At 45.4% G+C, this 18,021-nt stretch overlaps 1 protein-coding gene and 1 pseudogene across 1 annotated transcript in view; one reads left to right on the top strand and one right to left on the bottom strand.

Moving 5' to 3' along the window:
* Positions 1-18,021, bottom strand: part of TRIM71 (tripartite motif containing 71) — a 65,862-nt gene that overhangs the window by 5,945 nt on the left and 41,896 nt on the right. The window contains exon 2 of the mRNA XM_025884703.2: positions 12,477-12,644. Coding sequence (XP_025740488.1) covers positions 12,477-12,644 — 168 coding nt within the window. The remainder of the gene's footprint in view (positions 1-12,476; positions 12,645-18,021) is intronic.
* On the top strand, positions 7,785-8,641 carry LOC112833571 (large ribosomal subunit protein eL8 pseudogene; annotated as a pseudogene).

Genomic DNA, 18,021 nt, shown 5'->3' with positions numbered 1-18,021 from the left:
AAATGTACCATTATTGACATTTAGCACATTCCATATTGTCTAAGCATCACAACCACCTAGCTCCAAACGCTACCATCGTCAAAAGGAAGCTTCCATACCCATTAGGCAGTCTTTCTCCATCTCCCCACCAACTCCCCCATGGCAACCATAATCTGCTTGGTCTCTACACTTCTGTCTATTCTGGATAGTTCACAGAAATGGAATGAAACAATACATGAGCAGACTTATTTGTACGAGTATGATTTTCAACAGTTGTGACTCATTTGTCACTTACAACTGGCCCCCCCCTTAATCCTCTCAGTCTACAAGACACGCCAATGGCACGAAAGTCACACACACATTGCAGCTGCCCCCAAACCACCCATGGCTGCCGTGGCTAACTGCTCTTGGCATTCTTTGCCCCAATCCCTGTGAGGCCTAAAGATCAGAGGTGGCACTTGGGCTGATCAAGAATGCTCATGGACTATCCATGGCCTGGAATGCTTTCTCTTCCAAATTCACCCTAAATTTCAAAAACCCAAATCAGATGACACTATCTTCCTGAAACTGGCAGTGAAGGACACCTTCCCATGTTTCTGTTCCACCTTTACTACCCTGTCCCAAGTGTCATTACATAGCACACTACGTGGGGGTTAGGTACATAGCCCATGATACTTCGCCACTGGGTTGTAGCAGGAACGATCTCTATATTTACACTTGCTAACGTCTACGGCCATAACCATATTCATCAAAGCAGTAGGTAACTATAGTGGGTTAAATATTGTCTCCCCCACATTCAGGCTGATTAGTTAAGAGGAGGTCAGACTGGACTAGAGAAGAGTCCTAAATCCAGTGACTGAAAATCACTTAAGGCCATGTGAAGACAGGCATGCAGAAAGAAGACCACATGAAGGCAGAGGCAGAAATTAGGAGTGATGTAAGTGTAACAAACCGAGGAAAACCAAGGATTGCTGGCAACTACCAGAAGCTTGGAAAAAGAAGGGCAAGATTCTTCCCTATAGCCTTCAGAGAGCACAGCCTGGCTGACACCTTTATTTTTGGGCTTCCAGCCCCCAGAACTATGTGAGAATAAATTCCTATTATTTAAGTCACCAGTTTATAGTCATTTGTTATAGCAGCCCTAGGAAAGAGCAGCCACCAAATTGAAGCAGATGGAACTATCGAAATTACCAAAAGATAAAAAAAATTAGACTGACCCATCAGTAAAAGCATATAAGCAGGTCTCATGATGGACTTGGCAGATTCCAAACATCTCAGGTGGTCAGGGTTGATTTAGAAGATGGGAAATCTCGCTAGATACTTAAACAGAGATAATTGAACGTAGAAAATGGGGTTGAACAGTTAGTGGAGAACTGCCAGGGCAAAGGGCACACAGAGGATGACAGACAGACCATGCCTGCAGTCGGCAGCGACCACCCTTGGGCCAGGAGAACAAAGAGAGCAGAGTAGGGGTTATAGGTAGGGACTGTGCCCACCTCATTCTGGAAGCGGCCGAAGCTGGGAACTGGAGCTAACCCTCTGCTGCTGGGTGACAAACTGCTGCTGCTAAGAACAGAAAGTCAAACGGAAGAAGGAAGTCCCCTTTGCCAACGTCCGGATTTGTGGTTGGAAGTGCTGTGACCCAGCACCACACAGCAAGCGTGTGAAAGGGTTGGTCACGATGGAGAGAACTTAGTAACCCAAACATCCCATCTTCAGATGTGTCGGCATTAATGAGCACCAGCTCATTAATGAGTCAATACGCGACCAAGGCAACACAGCCTTTGTCCGTTTATTTCTTAGCTTCCTCAATGGAAAGCAGAGGTGGCAAAATGCTTTCTATTTATACCAATGCCATATTACTTACCCAACTGATTCTCCATAAAAAACAGAAGAAATGGAAGTAACAGGCCTACATTCCTACAGGGCAAGAACTGGCAGGAGAGCACAGTGACCACCCCCACCCCCTCTGTGTAGCAAGTGGGTTTACACAGCAAATGTCTGTCTACTCACTTCTCCCCCTACCGTCTCCTAGCAGGCCTGCTCCCTCGATGTTTCCTGCCAGGTCTCTAGCAGGCCCTTAGGACTGTAATTCCCATTCTAGGACAAGAACTGTTTCTTCCATTTTTCAATCAGGTAGAAGGGGTACAAAGCCCTTACTGTAATTTGAGGGATCCCCAAGTGTGCAAGGATAGGATCATTCTTAGGGTTCAGAGTCATAAAAGCCCTATGTGTAGAGACAAAAAATAGAGCTTTCTTTTCCGAATCATACACAGTCCCGTCAAGCGCTGCATTCCAAGATGCGCAGACCAGGACCTGCCAAACTAGTTCCCATTATCTACACAGGGCATTTGAAGGAAACGAGAGGCAGGTGGGGTGGGGAAACGACAGCAGGTAAAAGGGATGAATAAATTTCAAAAACAGAAACATTCAATTTGCAGTAAGGACGGATAATAAAAAATTATCCAATAAGCATGGGGCTTGAGGGGAAGAAAGTTATCTTTTAGATGTTAACGGATCCAATCAAACATCTGAAAACTGAAGGTCTCAATCTGGGCAGGCCAATCAGTGCGTGCCAGCTGAGTGCTGAGTACTGGCCACTCAGTACAGGGGAGGTGGAGGCCACCTGGGTTTCGTAGGAAAGAGCACAAAAGAGATTAATGATGTCTGCAGGGGGGCACGGGGCAGCCAGATGACTGCTACTGAAGTGCTCGATGGGCGTGCCCAGGTGGTTCAGTCACGTAAGCTTCTGACTTCAGCTCAGGGTCCCGGACGGAGCCTGGCATCCAGCAAACCACTCAGTGCTAAGTCTGCTAGTCCCTCTCCCTCTGCTGCTCCCCCTGCTTGTGTGCATGCGTGCATGTGCTCGCTCTCTCGTCAAATGAACTGGGAAAAAAAAATCTTTAAAAAAAGGAAAAGAAGTGTCTTGATAGGCAGAAGATGACAGAATGCAAATGTCACCCATAAACTCACAGACCACAAAACCAGATATGGGAACTACTGTAGTTCACTCTAAAGTGTAATTTTATCACATTTAATACCTTTGAAACTATGATTCATCTTAAAACTGTCAATGGGCTTCTTCCTTTGTTAGGTGTATATAAAATAAATGTGCATATTACAATCAATGGTGTCTTAAGTGTGACTGAAATAATCAAGGCTCTCTTTATGTGGAGAGCAACCATATCCTTAATCTTGATTATGGGTATCTCCCCCATCCCAGGGGATCAGTGCACCTTATGAAAGGCTCTAATTACAAAAGTGGCCAAAATGTTATACTTCCAGGAAGACTGGTCACCCTTAGAACACTGATGAGATCACTACAAACATCTCTCAGGCTTCCTTTGTTGTCGGTAGCTCTAGACCCTCATCATAGTAAATTCTTTTTACAGGACTAAATAGAATTAATTGGGAGAATTTACTTCTGGGTGTTTTTTCTAGAACTAAGACTCTCAAGCTAAATATAGACAAGTAGTCTCTCAGAGTTATAACTTAGAAACTGTGGTTCACAGTCAACTGTACATCTGACACTTGTAATTTAATAATGGATAAACATCCCTGGCTGAAGAAAGGGAATGGAGCTCCTACAAGTTTTTTCTAAACAAAAGCTGGTAAAAGTCCCAAGTTGTACTGAGTTCAGATATATTGTAAAAGGTCACTGATACTCATTAAAGGTGGTGTAAAATTGGTAAGAACTTAAATCTGCCTGCAGATTTGGTGTGGCTAGTGGCCTTTACTTTTGGGACGTGTTCATGCTTATTCATTTGGCCCAGCGGACGCTTCACTACCATCCAGGCATGGTGCCCAAGGAGGAATGAAGGACGCCAAGCCAATCAAGGGCCCTACCCTGAAATTTTACAAATGGAGGTTCCAAACTCTCCCTCCACCCCAAAAGGGAAGAGGAGAGGAGAAAGGAAACTCACTCTTTCCCTGAGAATGGCTTGCTGGAACAGTGCAGGACTGAAGAGATGCCCATGCATGCCAACCATGTTCAACAGCAAGAATGAGGTCACCACGGAGAGAGGCAGAGCTAAGTGACAGAGTGCTGGCATCAAGGTCTGAGACCCTGGACACCTGAAGCCTGATCCATCCATATTCTCCTACCCAGTCACCTGAGACTATTCATCTCCTTTCATTCAACTGCAACAAAGGATCCTAATTAAGACAGCATGGGAAAAATAATTATTGGGTCATGATGTATTAAAATTCTTCCAACCATTTTTCATCACATTTGTGTGTATTATTTGCAAATACATGAGAAGGGAGTAGGCGGGAGCACAGCTGCCTCCCAAATGAGAGGTGACCATCAGTTTTGGGTTCAAACTGCAATTCCTCTACTCATTGCTAGTGTGACTTCTGGAGGGTTACTTAATCTCTTTCAAGCAAAGTTTTCTCTCTACAAAATGGAAAGAATGACACCCAAACCTCAAGCATTATTTACAGAAAGTGCCATTTTCAGTGCCCTTGGTAAACAGGGACCGCTAATTCTTACTGACGAATATAGAAGGCCTATGGTTAATGAGATCTGGGATCTTGGGCACAACAACTAAATTTTGTTCTTCCATTTCCATATTTGTAACAGTAATTTGTAATTTAAAAAAACAAAAAACAACATTTTCTTGATCTACTTTCTGGGCTAGTTTATATAAACTTATATAAAATAGTAGGCATTCTCAGCATTCCTTGTGGTCAACTTCCCAGCATGGCAAGGAGTTCCTGCAGGTTACATGGTCTAGGAAAGGGATCGAACAAAAACAGAAGTTAGGGAACCAAAGCAGTCCAGAAAGTCTAGATGAACTTACATTTTAATTTACAAAATTTTAAATTTTGCTTAGCCTTCCAGCCCATTCCTAATTTTTGTGCTAAATGGTACAATATCTATCACTTTTGTTTAACATGTAAAGTGCTAATGTTTCCTTTTTTAACCACGCAGGCAACTTAAGTTTACTAAAGGACTAGTTACCCTTATCATGACTACTGACTTTCTACTAATATCAGATGAAAAGTAACAGAAAGGTCTACCTTATTTAAGGCTATAGTGCACTTGGATAAAAACTACCCTGCAAATGACTAAAATTAACAATACAGGAAACAACAGATGTTAGGGAGGATGCAAAGAAACGGGAACCCTCTTACACTGTTGGTGGGAATGTAAACTGGTGCAGCCGGTTCTGGAAAACAGTATGGAGGTTCCTCAAAAAGTTAAAAATAGAGCTACCTTATGACCTGGCAATTGACTAGCAGGTATTTACCTAAAGGACAAAAAAACACTGATTCGAAGGGATACATGCACCCTGAGGTATACAGCAGCATTATCAACAATAGCCAAACTATGAAAAGAGCCCAAATGTCCATCGACTGATGAATGGATAAAGAAGATGTCTCTCTCTCTCTCTCTCTCTCTCTCTCTCTCTCTCTCTCACACACACACACACACACAGGAATGTTACTCAGCCATCAAAAAGAATGAAATCTTGCCACTTGCAATGATGTGGCTGGAGCTAAAGTGTATTATGCCAAGTGAAATAGGCCAGTCAAAGACAAATACTGTAGGACCTCACTCATACGTGGAATTGAAGAAACAAAACAGATGACTGTAGTGGGGACAAAAAAAGAGGCAAACCAAGAAACAGACTCTAAACTATAGAGAACAAACAGGGTTACTGGAAGGGAGGTGGCTGAGATGGGCCAGATGGGTGATGGGGATTAAGGAAGACACTCGTGATAAGCACGGGGTGTTGTTAAGTGATGAATCACTAAATTCTAAACCGGAAACTAATATTATCCTGTATGTTAACTAAATGAAATTTATTTTTTATTTATTCAGTTGAGAGAGACAGAGAGAGCGAGTGAAAGCACAAGCAGAGGGGAGGGGCAGAGGGAGAGGGAGAAGCAGACTTCACGCTGAGCAGGGAGCCCAGTGAAGGACTCCATCCCAGGACACTGAGATCATGGCCTGAGCTAAAGGCAGACACTAACTGACTGAGCCACCCAGGCACCCCAACTAACTAGAATTTAAATAAAAAATTGGAAGGAAAAATAAATAAACCAAACTCGCCTGCAACTGATATGTAAGACCGGATTTTGGCCAGTGGATAGAAGAGTGTTGTGTAAGCCTTCTGGGAAATCTTACAAAAGGCCAGAGAATGTCAGTTCCCTTCCAATGGTCCAGAATATAGATATGTCACCTTGAGTTCCAGCAGCCATTTCTGGGCATAGGGATGAACATCAACACCTCCGTACAGTGGGGTGAAGCTGAAGGTGCCTCCAATGACTATCAGTATCTCCAGACTAAGTTCTTTAAACAGGAGAGATTAAAACGTTGCATATTTAAGCCACCATATTTAGGAGCAGAGTGAAAGCCTGTTACTTATGGCTAAATTCGTCTCCTACCTGATGAAAACAGAAGAAAATTCTAAACTGTGACAGAAAGCGGATGAATGATTGCTTGGGGACATGGAAACAGAATGAAGGATGTTAGAAAGTGATGGACATGTTCCTAACCTTGACTATGGTGATGTTTTCATGGGTGAAATTCGTGTTGAACGTATGTTGGTATGCTTTAAATATATATGCAGTTCATTATCTATCAATTTTCCTCAAGAAAGCTGAAAAAATTTTGCCTCAGTCCCACCATATCAGTAAAACACCACTATTTATATTTTGGCCTATTTCTACTTCCTCCCCATAATCTTTTTATGCATTGTTTACTTATTTTAAGTAATTTTTCTTGAAGCAACTTCAGGATCTGCTAATTTTAGTTAACACCATTTTGTAATGTGATCACGAACATTTTATAAATATTAAGGGGCTAAAAACCCCCAACTCCTATTGCTGACCATTCATACTGGTGCAATCCATACCTTCAGGATAAAGGACATGTCCTTGGAGGTAAGTTTCTTCCACATTTAAAGCTCTGGATATTGTTCAAAACATGTTCTCCCACCCACAAAGATTGAGTGTGGTGTACATACTTTGTTCCTTATCCAAAATAGTACTTTGGTGTCATTTTAATTGGTTTACTACTCAGGCTGAATATACTTCTGTATATTTGCATTAAGCGGCTGGATTGTCCCTTTGGAAGGTATCTGCATCTTTTTCATTCCTTCACCTGTTTGTGCCTTCCTTCTAAAAAGTTGTACTTACCTATTATGATCTTCTTGGAGTAACTATTTCTCTTCTAGTTGTTTTCCTTTTTTTTTTTTTTTCTTTAAAGTAGGCTCCACGCTGGGCTCGAACCCACAACGCTGAGATCTAGAGTCAGGTGCTTAACCAACTGAGCCATCCAGGTGCCCCAGTTGCTCTCCTTTTAATATACACAAGTTCTTGGGGCTCCTGGCTGGCTGTAGTCAGAAGAGCATGAGATTCTTGATCTCGGGTTCCTGAGTTTGAGCCCAGTGTTGGGTGTAGAGGTTGCTTAAAAATTTGAAAAACGTGCACAAGTTTCTTGTATCACTTCTAATCTTAGAATGCTTTCCTGCCTTTAGGTATTTAACATACATTTACCTTCAGTTTGGGTTTCTCTTTTTTTTTTTTTACTGGTCCCCTTCCTTTTCATGTAATAATCCTTTAACCTAGTTAGGTTTTTATTCTGGTATTTGCTATCAGAATTTAAACCTATTAAATCTATGCCTTTAACACCTATTATTTAGTTTGATTCTTAAGTTACCAGCAAAAAATAAAGCCTATTTCTGTTTCTTGGATCTGCCAATTTGCCAGTACAAACAAGCCATATTTAAAAGCTCCCGAATGACTCGTTTATTTAGTAATACTATTAAGAATAAATGAACACTCCTCCAGCAACCCAAGATGCCGAAAGGGAAGAAGGCGAAGGGGAAGAAGGTGGCCCGACCCCTGCTGTCGTGAAGAAGCAGGAGGCCAAGAAGGTGGTCAATCCCCTGTTCGAGAAGAGGCCCAAGAATTTTGGCATCGGACAGGACATCCAGCCCAAAAGGGACCTCACCCACTTTGTCAAATGGCCCCGCTACATCTGGCTGCCAACGGCAAAGGGCTATTCTCTATAAACGTCTAAAAGTGCCTCCTGCAATTAACCAGTTCACCCAGGCCTTGGACCGCCAGACAGCTACTCAACTGCTTAAGCTGGCCCACAAGTACAGACCAGAGACAAAGCAGGAGAAGAAGCAGAGATTGTTGGCCCGGGCTGAGAAGAAAGCTGCAGGCAAAGGGGATGTCCCCACTAAGAGGCTACCTGTCCTTCCAGCTGGGGTTAACACTGTCACCACCCTGGTGGAAAACAAGAAGGCTCAGCTGGTAGTGATTGCACATGCTGTGGATCCCATTGAGCTGGTGGTTTTCCTGCCTGCCCTGTGCCGTAAGATGGGGGTTCCCTACTGCATTATCAAGGGGAAGGCCAGGCTGGGCCGTCTGGTCCACAGGAAGACCTGCACCACTGTCGCCTTCACACAGGTCAACCCGGAAGACAAAGGAGCCCTGGCAAAGCTGGTGGAGGCCATCAGGACCAACTACAATGACAGATACGACGAGATCCGCCGCCACTGGGGAGGCAACGTCTTGGGCCCAAAGTCTGTGGCTCGCATCGCCAAGCTGGAAAAGGCAAAGGCTAAAGAACTGGCCACCAAACTGGGCTGAGTGGATGCTGTTGAATTTTCTGTACATAAAAGTAATAAAACGTTGTGTTTCAGGCAGTGTCAAAAAAAAAAAAAAAAAGAATAAATGAACAAGTTGAAGACAGTTTCTTAGACCAATGACGTACAAATCAAACTTGCGATTTAAATGTTCCTTGTAAAAGAAATCAAAATCTCTTCCTACCCCATCATCAGAATCATTCCGTATTTTGGTTTAAATGGACTGATTTTTTAAAAAGGGGGGGGGCGGCACCAATTATATGTATATTTTAAAATAACTTACTGCTCCCCCAAATTTTATGGTAATTGACTTGTTCCCCCTTCTTCAGTATTCATATTAAGAACAGAAATCATGGGGCGCCTGGGTGCCTCAGTCGTTAAGCGTCTGCCTTTGGCTCAGGTCATGATCCCAGGGTCCTGGGATTGAGGCCTGCACCAGGCTCCCTGCTCCGCGGGAAGCCTGCTCCTCCCTCTCCCACTCCCCCTGCTTGTGTTCCCTCTCTTGCTGTGTCTCTGTGTCTCTCTCTGTCAAATAAATAGATAAATAAAATCTTTAAAAAAAGTCTTCATACCATCTGCTGCATTCTTTAATATAAAAGCTATTAAATGGCAGCATCAAAATTATGTGGTTGGGCTGTTTACTTCATTAACATTTTGACCAACTGCAAGAAGAAATCAAGTGTCTTGGGACACCTGGGTGGCTCAGGTCACGACCCCAGGATCCTAGGATCAAGTCCCACATCAGGTTCCTTGCTCAGTGGGGAGCCTTCTTCTCCCTCTACCTGCTGCTCCCCCGCTTGTGCACGCTCTCTCCCCTCTATGACAAATAAGTAAATAAAATCTTAAAAAAAGAAAAGAAAAGAAATCAAGTGCCCAAAGCACCATGCACCCCCTCCCCCAGAGCAATGTCCTTTGCTGGCATTTCAAGGTTACTTATTTACCCTGTGGGGAACTTCTCAAAATCTCAGTATCTGTCATCCTTTCCATTGCTTGGTGACCAATAAAGGAAAAAACACTTGTAGACTCACACACAAGTCTTATTATCTTTTTATATCAATAAACAAAAGCATGCCCTGTGCTAGACAGTAGCCTCTTTTTCCAATGTCTTCCAGGAGTATTTTTTAAACGGCTTTGAGATGCGTCCCTGAGACAGGAATTCTACCTGAAGCTTTCAGAACTGTGTTCTCCCTTAATAAAGCAGAGGTTCAGTTAAATATTCACTGAACACATGCAAATTCCTCCCCATTCTCACTTAATCAGTCTCAGTTACCCACAACTTACCCATTTGCAAAATACTTACAATGAAAAGTGGGTCATACCTACTTCTGACCTTGGGGACAGAGCTTATTTCTAGTGCTCACATGGGAACAAACTGGCTCTTCAGGCAATGATTTTTGAGCAAAACTAACTTGTTCTCAATCTTTACCTCAACTTCCCTTTCCCCAAAGGCATGCGCTGGCATCAGTGAGTTCTGAGGGAAAAAAGGGCAATGTTTTTTCCACCAACACCCAGGGGACTTCCTTCTTAACACGTAGGAACCTCTCTACTTTCATTAGAGGGCCCCCAGATAGTCTTAGGAATGGTCAATGTATTGAGAACCTATTAAGAACATTCAGACAGAAATGGGTAGCCAATCCTACCCCAATCTTCAGACCACTAGCAGAGTGTAGGTTCTAAAGAATTATAACCAAGAGCCACAAAAGGGTACCCTTCCCCTGCCCCACACACTTAGTTACACAAGGATTTTCAAGAAGTCAATTCACAATTGATGCAGTTGATGTTCAGTAGGTGTACCTGGATGTGGCCATATAGATTATTAACAAACTAAGCCTTCCACCTCAGCCCAAATATCCATCTGCCACTTGGCTCCTCCACCCAAAATGCCCATCAGGCACCACAGTACCAACTCGCATTTGAATTTCATCCTGGGGTTCTTTCTTCTTCTTCTTCTTCTTTTTTTTTTTTTAAAGATTTTATTTATTTGATAGAGAGGGAGAAAGAACACAAAGGGAGAGGGAGAAGCTGACCCCCCGCTGAGCAGGGAGCCCGATGAGGGGCTCAATCCCAGGACCCCGAGATCATGACCTGAACTGAAGGTGGATGCTCAACCGACTGAGCCACCCAGGTGCCCCCGAGGTTCTTTTCACTACTCACACAACAGATGCTCAGTGAATGCGGACTAGATTTGTTGTAGGAAGTTTAGCACTGCAGACAAAACCTTCTGCACATCAACTTCTCTCTCCTCTCCATATAAAGTTCAAATTTCCACCTCCTTGACATTTCATCATTTTAACCACAGATCTCTCCTTAAGCTTCTGGCAAATTATGACAACTCATCTTTGTCTCCAGAGTGGTGGATCCCAGGAAGCGGAGAGCACCAGCATTTCTCTCAAACACATTTCGAGGACCCCTGAGTGTTCTCAATCTCCAAGGAGAGAAAGGGGTTGGTAAGGTAATACCACATTCTGGGGGCAGGACCCAGACAGCAGGTCTTTAAGTTCCCCCAGGTGATGCTGACAGCAGCCAGAGTCCAGGAGACACCAGCACCGTAAGGCAAATGACCAGGTCCTAATGGTAGTGGGATAAAAAGGGAAGCCACAAACCACTTCATCCATAGGGACAACAAGATCACCAAAATAGAAGAGAAATAAAATAAACTATGCACTAGTGGGGATGCTGGCAAACAATAATTTAACGAGTGACCAAGAGCCACTCCGAAGGCATATAAAAGAAAGCAGGCCACTCTGGCCTAAGAATATGCCAGAATTAGTCACTGCAGAAACACAGACTCTCAAACCTCTAATTGTATGAGTATCAGATAATCTGACTCTTCAGAAAGACTACTTCAATACCATGCATAGGAATATAATAGCTGCTGAGAAACTTACCTTCTGCCCCTTCTTTAGAGCACAATTCTTCACCATATCCAAAAAAAGGGGGGATTTTTTTTTTTTTTAAGATTTATTTATTTATCTGACAGAGGGGAGAGCACAAGCAGGGGGAGTGGGAGAGGGAGAAGCAGACTCACCACTGAGCAGGCAGCCCGATGTAGGTAGGGCTCCATCCCAGGACTCCGGGATCATGACCTGAGCTTATCCGACTGAGCCACCCAGGCACCCCAGGATCTTATTTTTTAAACAATTCACTTATTCAAATACTCTAAGAATGTAAATAACGGTTTCCCATTCAATTTTTGCTCAACGATTAGCAATGTTTCTTGATTTCCAAGCTTTATCCTACCAGATAAGGAAAACATCTCATGATTTTTTCCTTTCTTGAAACCTTGTCACCTGGACCAGACAAGATTTTAAAATCATTTCAGGAATGCCATCACGTGGCTGTAAAAGAACTTTTCTATGCCTCAAAGTTACACGTGTCCCTTCCTAACCCCAAAGGGATGGGGCCTCGATAGAAGCAAGGGTCTCAGTTACCAGGAGGTGACTTCATTACTTAGGGAAGAGTCTGCGATAAACTTCTGTTGCTCACTTATTTTTCACCGATAAATCAATCTGAACAACAGAGGTTATCTGTCTGGAAAGCATTAAGTACCCAGTCTTTCTGCAGTCCTGACTGAGGGATACTAATGCCCACTTGGTATCTGGGGAAGGGGCCGGGTAAGAAACAGGCAGATGATGTGGTGGGGGCCCAGCTAGACAAGCTGTGACTGGCTAGTCGACTTTGGCCACACCCCTCTCATCTTCCTGAACCCTCCACCTCCCCAAGGGATTACTGCTGCATGGATGTCACATGAGCTCATTCGGGTCATTGTTCCATGCTCCCACACACTGGAGCCTGCCCAGTAATCTACACATGCCATCTGAAAGGGAGCGGGAAAGATTTTCTGTGCAAGAAAGAACAAGGGAAACAGGTGAAGGACGGGTTAGGACTGACCTGGATTGCCTGGCGGCCCTGCTGCGCATCGGCCAGCAGCTGGATGGTAAGTGCCCGTGAGTCCTGCAGCGCCTCCTGGAGGTAGATGAAGCTGTGGCCCCCATGCCGGCCCATCGTACACTCACGACAGATGGGCACCGAACAGGTGTCACAGTACAGGTGCAGCACCTGCGGACCAGAGAGCGGACAGGCATGAAGGAGAGATTCGGGACCAGCGGGGAGGGGGCAGCCATGGGGTGCTCTGTGGATTCCAGACCCTCAGCCAACTCCTTCCCAATTAGCAAGCACACCCCTACAGAAAGAGGGCGCAGCACAGTCAATGTGAGCACAACCTGCCCTCCCTTCCTACGCCCTCGGCCCCAAATCAAGGAAAAAACAGCCAATGCCCTCTGTCCACTCCAGTTTCATTCAGAAGTATAACTGAGACACTGCAAAGGCAAAGATGAAATAAAACAATCCTCCTGGCATAAGAGATTTTCCCATGTACCTCAGATTAATTACCCACAAAAGTTCTAAGATTGTGTTTCCTTGGTCTGAGATTGGGGGCCCAAATGAAAGAATATACCAGAAAAATTTGTCTTGCCACCCCAGTCTCTGGGTCTGTGAAACATGGCTAGGAGCCAGAATTAATCACCCTCACACCACAGCTTGCAGCCACCCTCCCCAACAAGGAGATTAGTTCAAAGTGCAAAGCATGGTTCTCCCAGGCACTCAAGCAAGCTACAGGCTTAAGCTTCTGGAAGGAAGGCAAAAAGCTAGTGGTAAGGTCAGCCAGCTTCTTGTCTTTCTTCTTCCTGCCAAGTTGTTCCAAGGAGTTGACCCAGCGAGGCAGCCCGTGCTGACAGAACTGCTTTATGTGATGTTCTGTATTTCCCTGGGGCCCAGCATGCTGGGAGGGGAGAAGGGTTGGCACAACCTCCACCTGCTGATAAATGAGGAGCTCTCAAGAGCAAAAGCTCCTTGGCACAGAAACTGGGCCAGTCTAGCTGTATCCCTCCACAAAGCAGAGCACTTAGCACCACTCTGTGTGTTTGCTGGATTGCTTTCAAGAACAGTGCTTAAATTTGCCGTTGGTATACCTGGGTGTGAGGAAAAGCCAGCCAACATGCAACAGGCAGGGAAGCCGTGTCCAAGGGGCTGCTTTCCCACACACAATACGCTTAATCCCCAGATGAAGACAAGAGGTCATGACGTCTCGGGGCCACACAGCAAGCAGGGGCAGAACAGGGAGGCCAACGTGAGCCTTCTGAAGAGCTGGTTCCGAGACATTCCTGACACCAGCTCTTCAGAGCACTAAGCACCTTACTAGGTATCATGGAGTCCAGGATGTGAGATTTGAGGCAAGGTGATTCTGTGTGTAACAGAACAGGAGCTCACCCTGGCCCAGAAGCAGGCAGAGTGTTACTGGACACGGAGATGGGGAGGGAGGGCTGCAATGCTCCCATTAGAAAGACCCACAGATAAAGGGCCCCGGGTGGGAGTGAGAATGCTGCTTCTCTTCTCTTCAGGTTAAAGATTTACTTATTTGAGTGCACGTTGCTATTGTGTGAGTGGGGGGAGGGGCAGAGGGAAAATCTCAAGCAGGCTCCCCACTGAGCACAGAGCCCTGACCTGGTAAGATCATGACCTGAGCAGACAATTGAGGGAGCCAACTAGGTGCCCCCCACTTCAGGTTTATTTTATTAACCAACCAACACGTTGGCACAGAGCATGTCCACTAGGAAACCGAGCTCAGTCAGGGAAACAGGCCTAATCCACTCAGGATTCAGAGTTAAAAGGGCGGTGAGTGATCCTGCATGGGTTAGGCTGCTTCTCTAGGAACTTTTGGATTCAGAAATAGGGAAAAGATTTAGGATATTATATTCCTATTTCTAGGAAATGGTCCTGATATGGCAGGTTTTATGGGCTCCATACTGTAAGAGGATAAGGTTTGTGACTGGACTAGAACGGCCTGTCCAGTATAGTACTTCCCCAGCAACCTCAGGAGACTGAAATCTGGTGACGGTAATTTGCCTTCACAAACAATTGTGGGTTTTTTTGGAGGGGGGGGAACAGAGGGAGGAGAGAGAGGATCTCAAGCAGGCTCCACACTCAGCATGGAGCCTGACATGGGCCTCGATCCCATGACCCTGAGATATGACCTGGGCTGAAATCAAGAGTCAGACGCTTAACCGACTGAGCCATCCAGGTGCCCCAAGACCAATCACTGTTTAAAACAGGTTCACCATTTAGAGTTGATCTAATCTTTCTAATCTGATAAAGCTAAAATTCCCAAGCTAACCTTAAATACTAACCAAAAGATGCTGAACTGGATAACTTGGGAGGAATTCCTGGACAGTCTCCTTTTGCAATGTGCTGCTAAAGCAACCCCCGCTCCCGTTTCAGCAACTCAACCTCATGCCTTCTGTTTGCTCCCTCCATTTTTCATAGGAATAAAGGCATCACTTCTATGATGCCCATGTGAAGTGTGAAAACCTCCCATCTGCAGGTTCCTTTTAAGTCAGAATGGAACATGTCTCTGAACCTTCTGTCCTCTGCCCCTGCCCAACAGCTAAGCATCTCCTCTTCATCTCTTCTCTGAACAGCTGTGTGGACTGACTGGAGGCCCCTTGCTTTCGTTAGTCTGTGCAAGCATAACTGTTCTCACTCGTACAGTGAGTGGAAAAGAACCTGAGGCTGTTAGTCCGAGCCTGGCATCCTCTGGCCATAGGGCCATTCATCCAGTCACCTGACTGGGCTTGGCTCATATATGAAACACAAGGGGTCTGGCCAGGTGCCTCAGGAGACCACTTACATCCCTGAAATACCAAGAGCCCTATCTCAGGGACTCAACACCACAAACCAAAAGGCTTTGAAATAATTCTGGACCGGGGCACCTGGGTGGCTCAGTCATTAAGCGTCTGCCTTCGGCTCAGGGCCTGGGTCCTGGGATCGAGCCCCACATCGGGCTCCCTGCTCCGCGGGAAGCCTGCTTCTCCCTCTCCGACTCCCCCTGCTTGTGTTCCCTCTCTCGCTGTGTCTCTGTCAAATAAATAAATAAAACCTTAAAAAAAAAAAAAAAAAAGAAAAGAAAAGAAGTAATTCTGGGCCAAGCAAGGAAGCCAGGCACCAATTATGTGACTGCAAGGAACCAAGGTGATTTTTCTGGGTTTTAGGTTTTTACAATCCAGAGCCTGGATGATGTTGTGCATAGGCGATATCCTGCAAATGGTAGGTTTTTCAAGCATTCTGCAGAGGAAGTAGCCAGAAAAGAAATCCTGGTCAGAACAAGCGGCAGCAGGGTACCCAAAGCCCCGGCCCCGGGCCCGGGCCCCTTTAGATACCTAGCCCACGATCTCTCAAGTGGGCAGGGGTATCTGGAGGCAATCCTGCCTGGCATCATGTCACAGGACTGATGCAGCTCTAAGTGCCTAGAGCACACTGTGATTTTGGAGGCTCCAGTGCTCTGCAGTGCCAGGAGGACTGTGGGAACACCACAGAGGTGGGGCTGGTGCTGGGGGACACCCAGCTGGTTCATAATAAAAAGCTATGGGTGAGTAAAACGGCATAGCCCCAGTGGTGCTTATAATGAATAAACTATCAATTTTTATTTTTTAATTTTTTTAAAGTTTTATTTATTCATGAGAGTCAGAGGCAGAGGGAGAAGCAGGCTTCCCGCGGAGCAGGGAGCCTGATGGAGGACTCAATCCCAGGACCCTGGGATCATGACCTGAGCCGAAGGCAGACACCCAACCATCTGAGCCACCCAGGCGCCCAATAAACTATCGATTTTTAAAACAGTGTCCAAAAACTGAAAATACAGTCAATTTTTATAAACCATCTAGCTAAACTTTGGCATAAAACTTTGGGAAGATTTCATGTTCCATTTAGAAGCTCCGTATCTCCTCTACCTGCCATTTCTAAGGTCAAAAACCCACAATTTTAGAGCTTGTGAAACACGGGCAATAATAAGGATGTGCATGGGTGCAATTCTCTCTGCAATAGCTGGAAGATTATTTTACAAAAGAATAAACTGGAACCCATGTCTTCCAAAGGGCTAGAAATGTGGCAGAGGCCATGAACTGTGGCTCCGGAAGGTGGGGGAGGGAGGAGCGGTCCTCGGGCGGCAGGAATTCAGGGCCTGGAGCTGCCTGTTTGGGGCTTCCCGGGCAGATGCACGACACGCCCCCTCCAGCCCCCCTCCCCCCCTCGCCTGGCGACAATCTGGCTGCCCCAGCTGAATGGAGCAGGCTCGACCTCTGACCTTGCAAGTGACCACCCTCTTCCCTGCCCCCAGCTTCCAGAACGCCCCACCCACTGCCTTCCTCTGCCATAATTTCTAAAATACCAGGCACAGACAAAGACCTAGGAATGTGGGCCCAGCAGGAGAGGAAGGAGGGAGGTTAAAGAATAAATAAATAAATAAAAATACCAAGTAGGCAAGTTTACCTTAGCCAGTGCTTAAATAAGTGCTTTGTTAATGAACAAGACTGTGTTCGTTTCTGGAATCTACTTTTTATACTACCTGTGATCCAACAAGGAACAAATGCGTGCGCGCAGGCGCATGCGCGCGCGCGCACACACACACACACACACACACACACACACACACACACACCCCACCCACCCACCCCAGGGGACTCCTGTGAGAACACCATGCATCCAGAAAGAACGCGCTTCCAGTTTAAAATACAACTACCCACATCACTGAGGAATGTAAACTCAAAGGATGGAGGGGCTACTCCTCATTGAGATGCCCCAGTCGAAATATAGTAACTGCAGTACACTTAACGTTTCTGAGATTTCTTTCACATCCCTTAAAACAACTGGGTGCATTTGGCCTCCCACAAACATAGGCCTGGACAAAAGGAGGTCACCACCCACACAAGAGGGTTTCTAAGCTTCCCACTATAGAAATGAAGTGGAGAGTGGCAGGTGACAACCAAAAGCCTTACCTGTGTACACCACCCACCCCGCACAATCTCTCTGGTTAAAGAACCGAAACCATTAAACCAAGTTCAAGGACTAGAGTCCAGCCAGTCTGAAACTAAGTCTGTGAAATAATATCAAAACCAGGTTTTACTTGATTTAGGAAAAATATACAGAATGCCAGTGCTCCAAAACCACAGTCCAAACCCGAGGAAGAAGTCCTCCTGCATCTCTGGCCACGTGCTGCTCCAGAGCTGTGATCTGGGGCCCGGAGAAGAGGGGGGAAAAAAGGAATCTGTACCCTCTGCATGCACAATTACTACCAGCTCCAGTCGGCGGACCCTAGCTAAGGACAAGTTAAGGGGAGGGAGAGGGAGGGAGGGAGGGGGCGAGATGTGCTGAAGCATTAAAAAAAAAATGTTTTAGGAGGGTGCCTGGCTGGCTCAGTTAGTAGTGTGTGAGACTCTTGATCTCAGCATTGAGCTTGAGCCCCACATTGTGTGTAGACATTACTTAAAAATAAAATCTTTATTAAAAAAAAAAAATACTAGGGAACATATATGCATTTTTAGTGCAAAATGATAAATGCAAACAGTTTTCAAAATCTCCCAGTTTCTCAATTGTTTCTTTTTTATGT

Source organism: Callorhinus ursinus, unplaced genomic scaffold, assembly GCF_003265705.2.
Source record: "Callorhinus ursinus isolate GAN/ISIS: 27379988/994484 unplaced genomic scaffold, GSC_fseal_2.0 scaffold1, whole genome shotgun sequence".
Taxonomy (NCBI): Eukaryota; Metazoa; Chordata; class Mammalia; order Carnivora; family Otariidae; genus Callorhinus; species Callorhinus ursinus.
Note: the sequence above shows the minus strand (reverse complement) of the source record. Positions and strands in the feature narration are given on the sequence as shown.